The 18,235-nt window shown below is 47.4% G+C and overlaps 1 protein-coding gene across 1 annotated transcript in view; it reads left to right on the top strand.

Annotated features, from left to right (window-relative positions):
- Nucleotides 1–1,968: 1,968 nt before the first annotated feature.
- Nucleotides 1,969–18,235, top strand: part of ATP2B4 (ATPase plasma membrane Ca2+ transporting 4) — a gene marked incomplete at its 5' end in the record, with an annotated part of 35,271 nt that continues 19,004 nt past the window's right edge. Inside the window, 13 exons of the mRNA XM_008064068.2 lie at nt 1,969–2,166; nt 2,786–3,043; nt 3,753–3,878; nt 4,350–4,475; nt 5,564–5,599; nt 7,161–7,322; nt 10,828–11,042; nt 11,387–11,629; nt 13,113–13,354; nt 14,294–14,525; nt 15,743–15,922; nt 16,598–16,685; nt 17,330–17,436. Coding sequence (XP_008062259.2) covers nt 1,969–2,166; nt 2,786–3,043; nt 3,753–3,878; nt 4,350–4,475; nt 5,564–5,599; nt 7,161–7,322; nt 10,828–11,042; nt 11,387–11,629; nt 13,113–13,354; nt 14,294–14,525; nt 15,743–15,922; nt 16,598–16,685; nt 17,330–17,436 — 2,213 coding nt within the window. The remainder of the gene's footprint in view (nt 2,167–2,785; nt 3,044–3,752; nt 3,879–4,349; nt 4,476–5,563; nt 5,600–7,160; nt 7,323–10,827; nt 11,043–11,386; nt 11,630–13,112; nt 13,355–14,293; nt 14,526–15,742; nt 15,923–16,597; nt 16,686–17,329; nt 17,437–18,235) is intronic.

Raw genomic sequence — 18,235 nt, 5'->3', positions numbered from 1 at the left:
GTTCTCTCTCCTAAACACTAGCACTGCCCCAAAGCTAGGTACTGTGTAGAGTAGCTGTTAGTCCTCACCTGTGTCCTCATTCCTTCCCATGGACTTGTCCTCCATGTTGACTGAAGTGTGAAGTCCTCTGGCATCGCCAGCTCCATTTTGTCCTTGCAACATCTGCTTTTCCTTGCTCTCTCTGTGAAGCTCTGTTGAATATCCCCTTCCTTTCAATCTGACCCCAGCTGCTGACTGTTTTCCAAGATGAAGGTCGCCCTACCCTGCCTGTGGGGAGTCCATCAAATAGGCAGCCAACAGCTCCCAACAGCTTCCAGTGCCAAAGCCGGAACAAATTCTCCTTAGTGTGTAAACAATTTGATGAGTGCCAACTGGCGTTAGTTGCCACGGTAGATTTCCCCTCTTCCCTTCAAATAGAGTAACCCCCCGGGGGCTGGTGGAAGGGCCGAAGTATAAGGAAGACACAGAATAATTCTGCCTCTCTCTTGTCCCTTTGGAAATGTGCCTAGAATGTATGTGTGTGTGATGGTGTGTGATGCGTGTGTGGTATACGTGGGGTACGTTGTATATGTGTGCAGTGTCTGTGTTGTGTGTGGTATATGTTTGTTGTGTGTGTGGTGTAAGTGATGTGTGGTGTGTATATGAGATGTATGGTGTGTGTATGTGGTATGGTGTGTGATATGAGTGGTGTGTGTGTGTGGTGTGTGGTGTGTGGATGTGAGTGGTGTGTGTATGTGGTGCATGGTGTATATGATGTGTGGGGAGTTGATGTGTGCGTGGTGTCAGTGTCACTGGTGTGTGCATACACAGACCCATAAGCATACATGTGTGTTGGCGGGGAGCATATTGGTCATCAAGGACTGTGTAGTGTCTGAAAATATCGTGGCCTTACCTTTCTGGTTCTTTCTGTTCAGCCCAAACAGCCCAAACAGTAGTACTTCTCTTGGTTCCTCCTTAGTCCTCGGTAGAATAGTAGTACCTCTTGGTGTATGGTTGTGTCTCTCTGTGTATGTGTGCATGAGCATGAGTGTGTGTGTATGTGTGAGTGACAGAAAAGGTGGGACATATGTGCTTAAGGGGGATGCCCAAGAGTTATAGTCTCGAAGCCTCTGCTCTGGTGATCTCCTGGAGCTCCTAGAACTTGGAATTGTGGGAATTTGGACACTTGAGTGACCTCTGCCTCTGTTTTACATGACCTTGAGCAGGTAGCTTGTTCTTTCTGGCCTTTGTGAGCCAGTGGATGGAGGCTCACTCTGTATTTAAATCATCACTAGTATTTGCATGTTAATGTGAGAAAGAAGTTCTGTGTGACTCCCAAGAAACATTTTAATGTTTATGTTCTTAGCGCTGAAGCCTGGAGCGTACTCAATGAGGAATAAATGAAATTTTTCATCTGGGTTAGCTTATCCTGGTTACTAAGAGAAGTGAGTGGCCCCCATGGTCAATTAACCCACTTTGCTCATTGTAAAAAATTTTTTTAAAGACAAGGTCTCATTCTGTCACCTAGGCTAGAGTGTAGTAGCATGATCTTGACTTACTGAAGCCCTTAAACTTCCGGGCTCAAGCAATCCTTCTGCCTTATCTGCCAAGTAGCTGTGACTGTAGGTGTGCATCACCGCACCCGGCTAATTTTTTGTTGTTGTTGTTATTTTTTTGTGGAGAGAGGTCTCACTGTGTTGCCGAGGCTTATCTCAAACTCTTGGCCTCAAGTGAGCCTCCTGCTTCAGCCTCTCAAAACATTGGAATTCCAGGTGTCAGGAGTGGCCACTTTGCTCATTTTTAGACTTTGTCCATTTTAGATACCCCCTGAGTCCTGGGCAAATTGGGATGGTTTGCCACCCTAACTGGATCTCACACTTGAGCAGATCAAGAGGCAAGGGGTCTTTTTAATAAAGAGATCTTTTAACTGCCTCCTTTTATCATTCCTTTTTTTCCTCATTCATTCATTCACTTTTACCTCTTTTTCAGGTCTATCTGGGAACCCTGCAGATCTGGAGAAACGTAGGCAGGTGTTCGGACAGAACTTAATCCCCCCCAAAAAGCCCAAGACCTTCTTGGAGTTAGTGTGGGAAGCCCTTCAAGATGTCACGCTCATCATCCTGGAGATCGCAGCCATCATCTCCTTGGGTCTATCCTTCTATCACCCTCCTAGTGAGGACAATGAAAGTGAGTGTCCTCAACAGCTCAGCGTGACTATGATCTGGGTTCTTTCCAAGCCACCAAAACATACTTAGTATTGGTGGATGGCAAGTCATAAGTTAAAACTTTCCCTTCATTATCCAGAGTGGAGCCCACTTCAAAGGAAGCCTGCTAGTAATCAATCTGCTCTCCTTCCAACCCTTTCTTATTCCAGAGCATTTACCCCCTTCTCCCATCAAATCCTCATTCAGAACGTCACGGCCCCTCTGCCCTTCCCTAGCCAACAAAGCCCTGTATCTCAAAGTGCCCCCCAACCAGTTGTCTGGCATTATGGGAAATAGAGAAAAGTCCTGCCCGTGTTGGGAATCATTGAGTGTGACCTTACATGTGACAAGCCTATAATTTGTTTTGACACATTTTGTGCCATTTAGCCTCTGCTTCTTTTGGAGGAATACAAATAGTTATACTGGTGGTAAGACAACACTCAATCCTGCTACCCTTGACTGTCTTCTAGTCAAGAGTGTTATTTGCTGTTATTCTCTTCTCCTTGCCTTTCCATCTTGGAGAGCTTGTAGAAGCACTGCCCACCTTTCTTAATGTCAGTAAAAGTCCCTCAGTAACTCTTTCTCTCCCGTCCCTGGCATAGTGTGTGGTCAAGTTGCAAGTAGCCCAGAAGATGAAAATGAGGCAGAAGCTGGCTGGATTGAGGGGGCAGCCATCCTTTTCTCAGTGATCATCGTGGTGTTAGTGACTGCCTTTAACGACTGGAGCAAAGAGAAACAATTCCGGGGGCTGCAGAGCCGCATTGAACAGGAACAGAAATTCTCCATTATCCGAAATGGCCACCTCATCCAGCTCCCTGTGGCTGAGATTGTGGTGGGTGATATCGCCCAAATCAAATACGGTGAGAGCTCCATGTTTTCTGTACTTGTGCCACCACCACTGCCATTGAAGGGTAGATCCTTTGGCATGAGGAGCCTGGGATTGCTGAAAACCCAAAAAGATGAGACCCCCAAATTGTGTTAGTTCTAGGTTAGTTTAAGGAGATTGTGGGAAGGAATTTCAAAAAAGGAGCAGCTAAAACTCTCCCAAAAGATTTTCAGACTAGTACCCTGTGTGCTTAGGGTTAAGTATATAATACACAGACTGTGGAAAGGTGTTTGGGGGTTGATAACAGTTGGAATGTACAGGAAGAGTTCTGTTCAGAAAGTGTGTTTGTAAGACCAATTTGTTTTAAGTCCAACAAAGTTAGCTTAGGTATCCAACTAACACAATCAGCTATATAATACTATATGTATTTAACAGGCTATACTGACACCTGGTGGAGAGAAATAATACATTTAAAAAACACAGGTGTGCGTTGTTAAAGTTTGTAACTTGAGAGTTGGTATGTAGGAGACTTACTGTAAAATACCTGGGAAGGAACCTTGCCCCAGGTTGTACAGAGCTGAAGTTGTCTTATAAAGGCTTTCCATATACTCCTGGGGCCCTGGCTCTCTAGGTAGGGCCCATGGGAGCAGTCAGAGATGCAGTTGGAGGAGCTGGAGGGCCCTACCCTCTGCCAGGCTCTTACCTACCCTTCCTCACTGTTCCCCCTTCCCCCTGTGCACCAGGTGACCTGCTGCCTGCAGATGGAATTCTGATCCAGGGGAATGATCTGAAGATTGACGAGAGCTCTTTAACGGGAGAATCAGACCACGTCAAGAAATCGGTAGACAAAGACCCCATGTTGCTCTCAGGTATAGCCTCCAGCTACCCAAGTTCACACATTTAACCTCCCTCAAACACCCAGGCACAGGATTGGAACCTGCTTTCTCTTCTGGCTTTGTTCCACCTCCTTCTCTTGGGTTCATCTAGGGCAATAGCATATTGGTGGGTGGAATACAAGAATATCAGGCAACCTATGTGAGGTCTTCCTTGAAACAAGTGCTCTAGGGATTGTGGGGGAGCTCTGCTGGTTGCAGGAGAGAGGAAGGAGGCCGGAGGAAGGGCTTACTCTCAAGGAAATAGACATATTTTCCTCCTGACTTCTGATTTGCTTGATCTGTTTTAAATGGGCCCAGCTCTTGACCTTTTCCTACTATGCTGTGTATATCATTATCCATGGGGGTGAAGACTACTTTTTCTTCTAAGTTTGTATTTCACATCAAATCACAGCTAGGTATAAAAAAAGAAAAGAAATATTCCTTCCCATTTTCTTTCCCATTTAGGAACCCATGTCATGGAAGGTTCTGGCCGGATGGTAGTGACTGCCGTGGGCGTCAACTCCCAGACCGGAATCATCTTTACCCTCTTGGGAGCCAATGAGGACAATGAGGAGGAGAAGAAGAAGAAAGGTAAGGGACACCCGGAATGAGATTCCCTTTCCTTCATCCCAACGGACAAACAAGGGAGCAGATCTGGATGGAAAGCCTGGCTGGAAGAATCTTCTGGAACAAAGAAAGCAGATGTCCAGACTCCTTGCTGAGATAAAGATGTAAACCCTCGCTCTTCAGGGAGCTCTGATGAAAACCAGGTCCTAACTCTAGACACCAAAATCAGGCTGAATTTAAGCCTTAATTTTTGCATCTATTGGTGGATTTGAAAGGAATGAGTTATAAAGCCTGCCCAAAATGAGCTGGCTAGGTGCTCTAGCCCAAAATGCTCTCTGTGTACTCCCCCCCCACACACACACACACTTTCTTAAATGAGCCATCAAGACAAAGGGAAAACTGGCTAGAAGAATAAAATGGATTCCTGCTGAAACTGTGGGCTCTCAGTACAGGAGACACACAACCAGGAGAGGAGTAGCAGAGAGGTACTGTCTATCCTGAAGTTAGTCTAGTCTTTGCCATGCACAGGTATAAAAGGAAGAGGAAAAGATACTAAACCCCCTACCCCTTTCCCTAAGCACTCCTTCTTCCCTTAGGGGAGAGAAGGATTTCTACCACTTGGCTGCAGGATCACCTTGAGCTGTTTAGTGGAGGGCAGTTGATGAAAAGGAAACGAAAGACTTTATCTCAGGACCTAGACCGCTCATTGCTGCAGCTACCTGCAGAGGAATAAGGAGACTTGCCTGGTGCTGTTGAAGCCACATGAAGACACCTTTCAGGTCCTTGGCCATTGGGCAGAAACAGTTCAAACCTCTCGTTTCCTAATCCCCACCCCATTTTTCCAAGTGATGTGACTCAGACCAGGAGCACCCACCCAGCAGCAACCAGCTCCGAGAGAAAGCTGCTCAGTGTGAGTGTGCACTCACCTTCATGAGCATTTGGTTGTTCTCCCAAGGATTCCTTAGGTGTGAGCTTCCTTTACATTGATTTCCCTTCCCTGAAGCCCAGCCCCTTTGCTGTCGCCCTTTTGGGCTTTGAGCAGGGCCAACAATTGGATCTCTTAATAGTCACTTTGGGTTTCCACCCCACTTTTTTCTTTCTTGTTCAAACAGGTAAAAAACAAGGAGTCCCTGAAAATCGCAACAAAGGTAACCTCTCCACCCACTCATTTACCATCTGTACTTCCCACGCTCTAACCAGACCTTTCCAGGCCATCTGCCTTCTCCCTTTTCCTCTCCATAAATCTGTTATCTGCTTCTATGGCTCAGATGACTCATCCTGAGGAAGGTGCAGAGATTTGGGGGTGGTCGCAGGGTCCCAATCCCAACCTAAGATGGAACAACAGCACCCTCTGCTGTTGGCTCAAGAACCTCATGTCGAGATTTCTCTTGAGAGTGGGTGTAGGATTGATCCGCTCTTCCCAGGGTGCCGAACTCTCTGCGTCATTGTCCTCGGCCAGATTTACACACCAGCGGGTCATCAGTTTCTGGGTTGGAAAACTTCAGGGTCCTTATGGTGGAGGAAGTTGGGCAGTCCCTGCACCCTCCTCTTGATAGCTTCCTCATCGGTGTCCTCTTCTGATCTGAAATCCTTCTCTCCTGGTCTTCTCAAAAGTGCTTGGAGAGAGCCCTTTCTCTGTACCTCTCTCTGCGTCTCTTTGTTCTCTCCGGTCTGTTTTTTTCCTCCTGATCTGGTGTGTGTTTCTCTTTTGGTAGCTGTGTTTACATCCCGTCTCTGTCTTCTTGTTTGTGAGTCTGACAGCAGAGACAGTATCTCAGGAAGGGCATCCTAGGCAAGGGGCTAGCTCTGCAGGGGTGAAGTTGGAGGGGTGTTGGGAACCAGCAATAACTGTTCTCTTGAGACAATGCCCAGCAGGTTGTTTGTTTGTTTTTCCCATAGTAGTCTTTAGAGATAGTCATCTCATTGGAGAACCAGGGCCAAACAGAAATAATCCTTTTAATTTTAGTTCTCTTTAACTCTTCTTTTAAAAGCAAAATGGATCTATGTGTCTGTCTGTTTCCCTTCTTTCTCTTATTCCAGGGGGTCCCTCGTACCAATCTCTTCCCTCTCTCCCAAAAGACTTAACCCCGTGACCACCTCTGTACCTCCCTCTGTCCGGCAAGAGAGGAAAGGAATTCCTTTCCCTTACCCTTCAACTGATAGAAGAAGGAACTGGAAAATACCCTGGACCGTGGAGTGGGGGTGGGGGGGTGGGATGTTGTCTGTGTTTCTTCCCTGACAGCCGAGAAAAAGAGGGAGGGGGACTATTTAACAGAGCAGCCTTTTAACAGATGCTCTAGAAACATCTGCCAACCTTCTCCTTCAGTCCCTTTCTGCAGTAAAGATTCACTATTTTAAACACTGAGTTCCAGAAAGGATGGTTGTTGGTAATAGCATTTAGTGACATGATTAATCTCCTTGCTGGAATAAACCTGCCTTGGGGCTCTGAGGTGGTGCCAGGAAGCTGCCACTGAAGATGAAATCCTTACCCTGAAAGCACCCTGTTTCCTCTAAAGTTGTTAGAGTATTGTTTCATAGTCCCTAGCAGAGGATTAAAGGCAAGATCTATGGCTGGCATGGGGTGGGAGTGGGTGGAACCCATGTCAGGGGCCCAAGGCATATTCCAAGAGGGTTTTTGGCTTCCACCTGCCTGCCACTCAGGGCTGCCACTTTGGCTACTCACCTGTCCTGTTTGTGTGTGCACCCTAGCAAAGACCCAGGATGGAGTGGCCCTGGAAATCCAGCCACTCAACAGTCAGGAGGGAGTCGACAATGAGGAAAAGGACAAGAAGGCAGCAAAGGTGCCCAAAAAGGAGAAGTCGGTGCTGCAGGGCAAGCTGACCCGCCTGGCTGTACAGATTGGGAAGGCTGGTAAGTAGGGTGGAGCTGCACCACGGTTGCTATCAGCAGGGTTGCTCTGGATCCTTACCCTTCTTTCTGCATCAGCCAGGACTGGCAGAAGGAAGCTGTGTGCCTCTCTCTGCCTCTGTGTGGCCACTCACTAGGCTCTTCCAGAGGGAAATGTTTTCCAATGTGTAAGGGATCACGGCCTTGAGGTCTCTCATCCATTCAGATGGGAAGTAAAGAGCTTGTATCACAACAGGGGAGATTTACATTAGCAAGAAGACTTCAATAACTGCCTAAGTGTCTCATGTTTGGGCTTGTAAATTCCTTAAGGATAGAGAAGGCTACAGTTGGCTGGAGGCAGTTAACTAGCATAGTAGTTGCATCTGGCCAGGCATAGAGCAATAAATGCCAAATAAAGGCTGGAGGAAGCAGGAAACCAGTGGTGAGAGAGCCTTTCCCCAAAGGAGAGGGCACTGAAGAATGCACTCTGTGAACAGTTGGAGGAAGTGGTTTCCCATCATTTGCCACCGCATTTTCTCCTCTCTCACCACCTTCTTTCAAGGTGGCACAAGGAAAGAGGGAGCAGGGAACACAAGGACAATTATTCCTTCAGTGGACATGTACCTCAAGGTGTGGTCGTTTCCCATTGTTTATTTTTCAGCCCCACCCTTCTATTTACCACAGTTATAATCAACACTTCTCTGTGTTTACCAGGGGTTCTTGCTAAAGTGCAGATTCAGTTCAGGATGTCTGGGTGGAGCCTGAGATTCTGCATTTCTAACAAGTCTCACGTGATGCCAATGCTGTGCTCCCATAAGCACACGTTGGGTAGCAAGGGGCTGTGCAGCCACTCACTACATGCGGCTGTTGTAATTTAAATTCATTAAAAGCAAATGCAGCTAAAAATTCAGACCTTGTCACATTTCATTTGGTCAGTAGCCACATGTGGCAAGGGCCTACATATTGGACAGTGCAAACAGAGAACATTTTAAGTATCACAGACCCATCTGCCTTGGCTCAACCCCTTCATTCTGTTCTAGAACCCAGCTAATTGTGACTCCTGTGAAATCTCATGCTTAAACTACACATGAATTGCTGGTGCAGAATCAAGTTACTGAGCCTGGCACACAGGTTTGAAACACTGAACAGCCGAGTGCAGTAATTCACGCCTATAATCCCAACACTTTGGGAGGTGGAAGTGAGAGGATTACCTGAGCCCAGGGATTCAAAACCAGCCTGGGAAACTTGGCGAGAACTCGTCTCTACAATAAATCACAAAAAGACTAGCCGAGTGTGGTGGTGTGTGTCTGTGGTTCCAGATACTTGAAAGGCTGAGGCGGAAGGATAGCCTGAGCCCAGCAGGTTGAGGCTGCGGTGGCTGTGAGCGTGCCACTGTAATCCAGCCTGGGCAACAGAGTGAGACTCCAATTCAAAAAAAAAAAGCCGGGCTTGTTGGCTCAGCCTGTAATCCCACGCCTCTGGGAGGCTGAGGTGAGTGGATTGCCTGAGCCCGCGGGTTCGAGACCTGCCTGGGCAGCGAGACCTCATCTCTACAATAAATCAAAAAATCAGCCGGGCGTAGTAGCACATGCCTGTAATTCCGGCTACGTGGAAGGCTGAGGCAGAAGGATCGCTGGAGCCCAGCAGGTCGAGGCTGCGGGGGCCGGGAGCGGCCACTGCACTCCAATCTGGGCGACAGAGTGAGACTCCAACTCAAAAAAAACCACAAAAACAAACAAACAAAACAGGCAACACTGAACTGACACCCCCAACCCTCCTGTTAGTCTCCTAATTTCTGCCTTGTTCTTCTTAGGGAATATAAGCTCTCTGGAGGTTGGCCTCTTATCTCTTCTGCGGTTTTATTTTTTGTATCAGGCCAGACCAAGACTAGGGTGGGGCAAGTGAGGTGTCTTCCAACACCCGGAAAGCGAGTTCCTTCTTGCATTTTGCGCCCTACATGTCATGCTTTCTCACCTTAGTTCTGGCCCTAATCAAGTAAAGCACAAAAGAATATGCTGTCATTGATCCCATCATCTAGCCTTGTTCAGAGGCCCCAAATCATCAGGTCATCGGGAAGAACAGAGACCGGAACCAGACTCTGGATTGAAACGGAGCTCCTCCAAAATATCATGTCACAGATATGGACAGTTGTGCCTGGACACTGATCCCTTCAGCCCTCAGAGTAGCCAGGCAACACCCAGAGCAACTGGAGCCCCCAGTCAGTTGTTGTCTGACCTTGAGCAGATTCTTCTTGTCACCTTCCTGTGTGGGGGAGCCAACTGTCCCAGTTTGCTTGGGATTCTCTCAGTTTTAACGAGTCTCACATCCAGGAAACTGTTCAGTCTCAAGCAAGCCAGGATGGCTGTGGTCCCACAGCAACATGCCCTGCCAAAAACTCTGTGCCTTCCTTTCCTCAATGTTAAAAAGAAGATGATAATAGTAACCTACCTCACAGGGTTGTTGTGAAGTGCTTGCCTGACCCACAGCAGACACCATGGAAATGTGTACCATTATTGTCATCTTCTAGATATACCATAGCAAGAGATAGGCTGGGAAACCCTGTTCTGAGAGTTAGTCATGTAGGTGACATGCTAGCACCGAGGGGCATTGCTGAAAACACATTGTGAATTGTCGAACACTTATGGACCAGTAGGGGAGAAGCCACAGCTGACAGACCACTAGGAAATGGACAAAAACAGTCACTACATTATGTATTGTAGAAAGAGAGTAGGATGGGGATAGAATCACAGAAGCTGTTTCAGAAAACAGACCAACCCTCTTATTTATGAATGAGGAATTTGCTCTAGGAAACAGGCCCAGAAAAGGTCAAAAACTTATCTAAACCATGAGTCAAGTCAGTACAGTGCTGAGAATAGAACTTGTATCTTTGGAATATGAAACCACTGTCTGTTCCCTACCCTCTAATGTACAAGCAATAAAGAATGAATAGAGGGTTTTAGTATATCTTCCTGGAGATGGTGGTTTAAAAATTGATAACAGGTCAGGCACAGTGGTATACACCTATAATCCCAGCTACTTTGGAGGCTGAGGTGGGAGTATCGCTTGAGCACAGGAGTTCAAGACCAGCCTGGGCAACATAGCAAGACCTCATCTCCTTAATAAATAAATAAATAAATAAATAAATAAATAAATAAATAAATAAATAAATAAAAATTGGTGACACCTACAATTTACTTTGGAAGTTGGAGGCGAGAGGATTACCTGAGTCCAGGATTTTGAAACTAGCCAGGCAACTTGGTGAGACCTCATCTCTACAATAAATTTTAAAAATAGCTGAGTGTGGTGGTGCATGCCTGTGGTTCTGATGCTTGTAGGGCTGAGGTGGAAGGAGAACCTGAGCCCAGCAGGTCGAGGCTGCAGTGGCCGTGAGCCTGTCCCTGCACTCTAGCCTGGGTGGCAGAGTGAGACTCCTACTTTAAAAAAAGCTACAATTTATGCCAGTCCACCTCTGGCTAGGGCCTTGGAATGCCGTCAAGCCTGGGTTCATGTGACTTGTTTCCCTGGACAGGTCTGATCATGTCTGCTATCACAGTTCTCATCCTGATTCTGTACTTTGTGATTGAAAACTTTGTGATACACCGCAGACCGTGGCTACCTGAGTGTACTGCCATCTACGTCCAGTACTTTGTCAAGTTCTTCATTATTGGTGTCACTGTACTGGTGGTAGCTGTGCCAGAGGGGCTGCCACTGGCTGTCACCATCTCGCTGGCCTACTCTGTGAAGGTGAGACTGAAACAATGCTATCTCTTCTTTTAGGATAGAGGTGGGAGGGGAGTGTCCCAAGTAACCTTTAGTGAAAGGATGAACCATTCTATCCTCTATAAACTTTGGATGGTGCCTCACAAGAGCAGAAGTCCCTGGCACTATGGTAGCACCATCTCAATCAGATGCATCAACACTTAAACAACCCAGGAGAATCTTAAGGGACTGACAAAAATAGTATCTTGCATTTTTGCATGGGACTGGAAAATGAAATGTGGAAAGGTGTTAGCTAGGAAAAGGCTTTTGACCTATATTTGGGAGAGCCCAGTTGGTCCCCCTCAACTGTTTTCTCTTCTCCTCTGTAGAAAATGATGAAAGACAATAACCTTGTACGACACTTGGATGCTTGTGAGACAATGGGCAATGCCACAGCCATTTGCTCTGATAAGACAGGCACGCTGACCATGAATCGCATGACTGTGGTACAAGCTTATGTTGGGGACACCCATTACCGTCAGATCCCAAGCCCTGATGTCTTCTTGCCCAAGGTCCTGGACCTTATTGTCAATGGGATTTCTATCAACAGTGCTTATACCTCCAAGATTCTGGTAAGCTTTTCCTTTGCCTGAACACCTAGAATGAGTGGTTGGAAGGAAACATTAATTTTCTCTGTCTGTTCTGTCTGAACTGCCATCCCATATCCCATTCCTCACTCCTGAGTGAGGAGGTTTAGGTGAGAATGGGCAATAATCCAGGGGAGTCGCTGGAGGGCTGGGAGTGAGGGCCGACAGGAATCCATGCTCCAATTACCATGTAAAGGCAATATCTTTTTTTTTTGAGTCGGAGTCTCACTCCGTCGCCCAGACTGGAATGCAGTGGCTGCTCCTGGCCACCGCAGCCTCAACCTGCTGGGCTCCGGCGCTCCTTCCGCTCAGCCTTCCAAATAGCTGAAACTACAGGTGTGTGCTACCACGCCCGGCTAATTTTTGATTTATTGTAGAGATGAGGTCTCACCAAGTTGCCCAGGAGGGTCTTGAACCCACGGGCTCAGGCAATCCACTCACCTCAGCCTCCCAAAGCACGGGATTACAGGCTGAGCCACCGAGCCCGACAATATCTCTAAAGAGGGACCTCATGCTGGTGGTAGAATGGGCTTATCAGGAATAAATTGCTCACTTTCCAGAAACAAGGTTAGGGTATAAGAATGAGACCCATACCAGGTGAGATATCAGCACTACCACTAGGACAAACTACAAAATCCCTAAACGCTGGATGGAATGGGGATCACAGTCACCACTGACCACCATCTGCCTACCCTTGAAAAAAAGCAAATACTGGGCTGGGTGTGGTGGCTCACACCTATAATCCCAGCACATTGGAAGACCAAAATGGAAGGATCACTTGAGGCCAGGAGTTTGAGATAAGCCTGGGCAACATAGTGAGATCATCATCTCTATAATTTTTTTTTCTTTTTAATTAGCCAGGCCCAGCATAGTGGCTCATATCTGAGATCCCAGCACTTTTGGGAAGCTGAGGCAGAAGAATTACCTGAGCCCAGGAGTTCGAGACCAGCCTGGGCAACAGTGAAACCTCATCGCTACAAAAAAATTTAAAAATTAGCCAGGCGTGGTAGTGCACTTCTGTAGTCTCAGCTACTTGGGATATTGAGGTGAAAGAATTGCCTGAACCCAGGAGGTTAAGGCTGCTGTGAGCCATGATCATCTTGATCATGCCAGGGTACCCTAGTCTGGGCAACAGAGTGAGACTCTGACTCAAAAAAGCAAAAGAAAACATTAGCCAGGTGTGGTGGTGCATGCCTGTAGTACCAACTACTCGAGAGGCTAAGACAGGAGGATCATTTAAGCCTAGTTCAAGACAGAGTAAGCTATGACCTCACCACTGCACTCCATTCTGTGTAACAGAGCAAGACCTTGTCTGTAAAAAATATATAAAGTAAAACAAACAAACAAGCGCCATTTTCCCATGGACTTTGTGTATATATGTGAAAGTCTTCTAAGTCCTTTCCTTCTTACATTCTCTCCTTGGTCAGGGCATCTTATTCAACAGTCCTGTGTGTGTTTTTTCTCTCAGCCTCCAGAGAAGGAAGGAGGCCTGCCACGGCAGGTGGGCAACAAGACGGAGTGTGCCCTGCTGGGCTTTGTCACAGATCTGAAGCAAGATTATCAGGCAGTACGCAACGAGGTGCCCGAGGAGAAGCTCTACAAGGTGTACACCTTCAACTCGGTGCGCAAGTCCATGAGCACGGTCATCAGGAGTCCCAGCGGTGGCTTCCGCATGTACAGCAAGGGCGCCTCTGAGATCATCTTGCGCAAGTAAACACTCTCCCCTCTTCCTCTCTTCACTATCCTCCCTCAGGGAGGTGTGGGTGCCATGCCCCATGCTGTACCCATGTGAGAGACAACATAGCTAACATCTGTGCATTTACTTTGACCAAGCATTATTTTTAAGTGCTTTAGGTAGCTCTTGTCAATCCTCAAGTCAACAAGATGGTACTGTTATCCCTGTTTTACAGATGAGGTACAAGGAAGTTGCTTGTTCAAGTCACTTGCTCAAGGAGACACAGCTAAGAGTGGCACAGATAGGATTCAGACCCAGACTATCTAAGCATCCATTTCCTAGTCTGAAAACAGATATTCATCTAGCTCATAATAATACTACCCACCTCACCATGATTAAATAATTCAATGTATGTGAAATGCCTTGTGCATAGCAAGTACTAGAAACATTACTTCTGTGTTCTCTTTTCTTTTCTGTTCCAATTCCGATGACAGGGAAGTTGCATAACTTTAAACGTGACTGGATTACCCACAAATGATGAAAAATTGACCTACGTGGGTATAGGGCCAATGGGGAGGAATTAACCAGTGCCCCAACTCAGCTTTAGACGCCTTCTTTTAATCAGCATGCTTTTGTCTAGCACTCCCCGCTCCACCCTCCCATACACTGAGCACTATTCTAGATACTGAAAAAGTTTCTCCACTTTTAAAAAGTTTGGAGAAACAGCACTGCACCTGCATATAGATAAGACAAATGACTCGGGAGAATCACACTCATCACCTACCCAGATCCTAGTTCATCAACAGGCCTCCTCACCTTGGAAAGAGGGAATCAACTGGGCGATGGGTGGACATGTTTGGCCATGTGTTAGTGTTTTTAGGAATAATGTAGAGTTGCCAAAATGTCTGTCAGTGATTGTAGAACTCTATGGAGTGGGAAGGGAGACCCCACTTTCTGAGTGTACACCTCCCCAGGTGTAATAGAATCCTGGACCGGAAAGGAGAAGCCATTCCATTCAAGAATAAAGACCGAGATGACATGGTGCGCACTGTCATCGAGCCCATGGCCTGTGAGGGACTCCGGACCATCTGCATAGCTTACCGGGATTTCGATGACACAGAGCCCATTTGGGACAATGAGAATGAAATCCTCACTGAACTGACCTGTATCGCAGTGGTGGGCATTGAGGACCCTGTACGCCCAGAGGTGAGGCTTTGGCTTGGAGAAAGAGCAAGATAACATGAATGGCAGTCTTCCAGTGGTTACCAGCCCATGTGCGGGCCCAATGTGACCTAATGGGAAGCCACTTAGGAGTTTCTGGAAGTGGGGTGGTGGGGTAGTAGTTCCCTATCTAGTTGTGACTCCTGGCAAGTGACCTGCGTTCTCACTTAAGGGGTAGATGTTTCCTGCTTCACAGAACTGCTATGGAGTGCCAGACTGACAGAATGTAGCATTCCTGGGGTTAATGCTGTCTGAGTATTGAGAGCAAGAGTTCTATTGTGCTTATTATTTGGCACATAAGACGTGTCAGGAGGCACATTTTACCAGGACACCAACTTTGTCTTTAGCTACCTCCTTTCAACCCACACATTCTTTTTGAGTACCTGCTATATGCTGACCATGATTCCGGACACTAGGGAATTGAAGAAGTCTCTGCTTCTGAGAAGTTCAGACAGATGGATTATTGATGGCCAAGGCCCAGAGGCATGAGAGGGTGTCATGAATTTGGGAAATCACAAAGAGTTGATATAGTTGGAGCGTGGGCCAGGTGGGTGAAGAGTGGTAAGAGCTTCTGCTGGAAAGGGGTTAAATCTCAGACCATCATCCATGTCTGCTAAGAGTCTCAGTGAGAAGTGGAAGAGGTTTGACACTAGCTCCCAAAGCAAATCTCCCCTTCAACTCATGGTACAATAAGGCAAACTCAAATGTGACTACTGTGGGAGGGACAGAAGTGAGGTGGCACCTAGCAATATAAAAATGACCAGAGTTAGGCCGGGCTCAGTGGCTCATGCCTGTAATCCTAGCACTTTGGGAGGCCAAGGCAGGAGGGTTGCTTGAGCTCAGGAGTTTGAGACCAGCCTGTGCAACACAGCAAAACCTCAACTCTACACAAAAATTAGCCAGGCATGGTGGCACACGCCTGTAGTCCCAACTGCTTGGGATGCTAAGGTGGAAGGATCGCCTGAGCCCAGGAGATAAAGGCTGCCGTGAGCTGTGATCATCGGGATTATGCTACTACACTCCAGCCTTGGCGACAGTGTGACCCTGACTCAAAAAAAAAATGACTAGAGTTAGCCCATGCCCCATGGCACTGCTTCTGGGGTATCTCTCTCTCCTGTCTACCACAAACGGACAGATGAACATGGCAGCTTTCCAGGGTCACCACCCCATCTGTCCCTTTTTTCTTTCTTCACTCTTCATAGGTACCAGAAGCTATCGCCAAATGCAAACGAGCTGGCATTACTGTCAGAATGGTGACAGGTGACAACATCAACACAGCCCGGGCCATCGCCACCAAATGTGGCATTCTGACACCTGGGGATGACTTCTTGTGCTTAGAAGGCAAAGAATTCAACCGACTTATCCGAAACGAGAAGGGCGAGGTGGGTCCTGGATGGGAGGCGCCAGGGTCTCCCCAGACAAGGGGAAGGATCCTTCTAGTGTAAGGTATCTGGGACAGGTGGGAGAAAGTGGGTATTTCTCAACACAAATCTATTCATAGGGAAACAGGTCTTCTATCACAGCTGCTCAGATGGTAGCGTTGGGAGTTGTCTTTCCTCATTATCTTTTTTCACAAGCTGTCTCTTGAGACAGCGTCACTAACTTTTCATGTCTTTTGGCTTTTTCAGTCATGTGGTCGTTTTGTACTAATTTCCCCCTACCCTGCCCCCCCTACATCACTGCCCTTTGGCTAATGGTGGCTAACAGAGATATGGTATGGAAGGAGCCGACCAAAGCTTTCCTGAGCTACGTACTCATCAAACCTAAGACCTCAGCAGCACCATGGTAGTCATCTAAACCAGAGCTTACCTCGGCCCACCTCCTGTTAAGGGCCTAAGAAATAGTGAATTGGCTCCCAGGTAGGGAATTGGGAGGAAGAATAAGAAAAGCAGGTCACCATTCACGAATCCACCGTGAGACTGAAGACCGGGATAACACTGCCACATGGAGCTGCAGAGTACCAGACGTCCTGGGAGCTCGGAGTATGTAGAGAAGGAAGACTTTCCTGGATAGCCGTTCTGAATTTGACTGATCTAGGTGTGGTCTGGTGTTGGCAGGTAGAGCAAGAAAAACTGGACAAGATCTGGCCGAAGCTCCGGGTCCTGGCACGATCTTCCCCCACTGACAAGCACACGCTGGTGAAAGGTGAGGTTGACTCCAAGTAGGCGCCTGCAATTGATGAAGGCAGGGCCAGGACAGGTAAGAACCATCAGCCAAAGCAGCTCTCCTGTCTCATAGGGAGGCCCTAGGAGAGCTCCCTAGCTAGTGGGGAGAAAATAGAGCTAGCAAACACCTGAGCCCTTGGTGAGTATGACATAGAATACAGTTGTTGGGTTTTTTAAAACATGGTCCTATCTTATTTGCCCGTCATACTGTGAAGTGGTCAAGGCAGGTAAAACTATTCCCGTTTTGTAAATAAGGAATTCTGAGACTGAGAAGACAAATTACTTATCCACATTACTCAGCTGGTGGGTGGAAGAGGTGTGGTTTGACCCCTAGGTCTTTGCCTTCAAATCCATCTGGTGCTTTTATCACCACATAATAACTTCCTTGTGGTGCCGGACCAGGACAGACTTGCTTAGCTCAGTGAGCAACCCATAAGACTACATACTGCCCTTGCAATGCTAGAACCTCTAGCATTGGGAAAAGTGAAGGGAAAGAAGAAAGTTGAAGGGCTGGGGGTGGCAGGGATGGAGGAAGACCACAGAGCACCTTCATGGGAAACAGTGCTTGCCAAACAGCCTCAGGCAGCACAGGTGTACTCACTGCGGCGTGTGTCTCTTTCCTAGGTATCATTGACAGCACTGTTGGGGAACAGCGGCAGGTGGTGGCTGTCACTGGTGATGGCACAAATGATGGGCCTGCTCTGAAGAAAGCGGACGTTGGCTTTGCCATGGTGAGCTCAGTGTCCCTCTCTGATTGCAAGCCACCTATCCCATCAGGAAGCCAGACAGGCTCCCGGAAGCCTGCTGCTCCTGTACCTGCACATCCCCCGGTGGTCTCTTTTTCTCTGACACCATCTATCCATCTATCCTATCAGCCTGGCCAATAATAACATGTGTACCTGGAGGCCCTCAAGTGCGAAGAATAAATAATAGAGGCAGGAAAATCATGAAAGATCATTACCCAGGAAAGCAAGACCAACTTAAATTTGTCCATGAACAAGGGAGGTTGTCTGCCCAGGCAAATGATAGGCAATTCATGTTCCATACCACATGGGAGATGCGCTGCGTAGCCAGCACTGCTCAGTACTCTGCTTTTCACTTACGAGGTCAAGAACATCAGAATCACTAGGAAAGTTTATTTAAAATAATATATTCCGGCCGGGTGCAGTGCCTCAGCCTGTAATCCCAGCACTTTGGGAGGCCAAGGCGAGAGGATTGCCTGAGCCTGGGGGTTCAAGACCAGCCTGGGCAATTTGATGAGCCCTCGTCTCTACAATAAATCACAAACACTAGCTGGGCATGGTGGCACGCGTCTGTAGTTCAAGCTACTTGGAAGACTGAGGCAGAAGGATTTCCTGAGTCCAGCAAGCTGTGGCTGCAGTTACCGTGAGCATGCCACTGCATTCCAGCTTGGGTGACAAAGAGTGGGACTCCAACACACACACAAAAAATATGTGTGTGTATATATATATATCAAGGTGTGTTTGTGTGTGTGTGTGTGTGTGTGTGTGTGTGTGTGTGTGTGTGTGT

The sequence above is a fragment of the Carlito syrichta genome, unplaced genomic scaffold (genome assembly GCF_000164805.1).
Source record: "Carlito syrichta isolate Samal-C Ts95f unplaced genomic scaffold, Tarsius_syrichta-2.0.1 Scaffold307186, whole genome shotgun sequence".
Lineage (NCBI taxonomy): Eukaryota > Metazoa > Chordata > Mammalia > Primates > Tarsiidae > Carlito > Carlito syrichta.
This window is presented reverse-complemented; position numbering and strand designations above follow the sequence as displayed.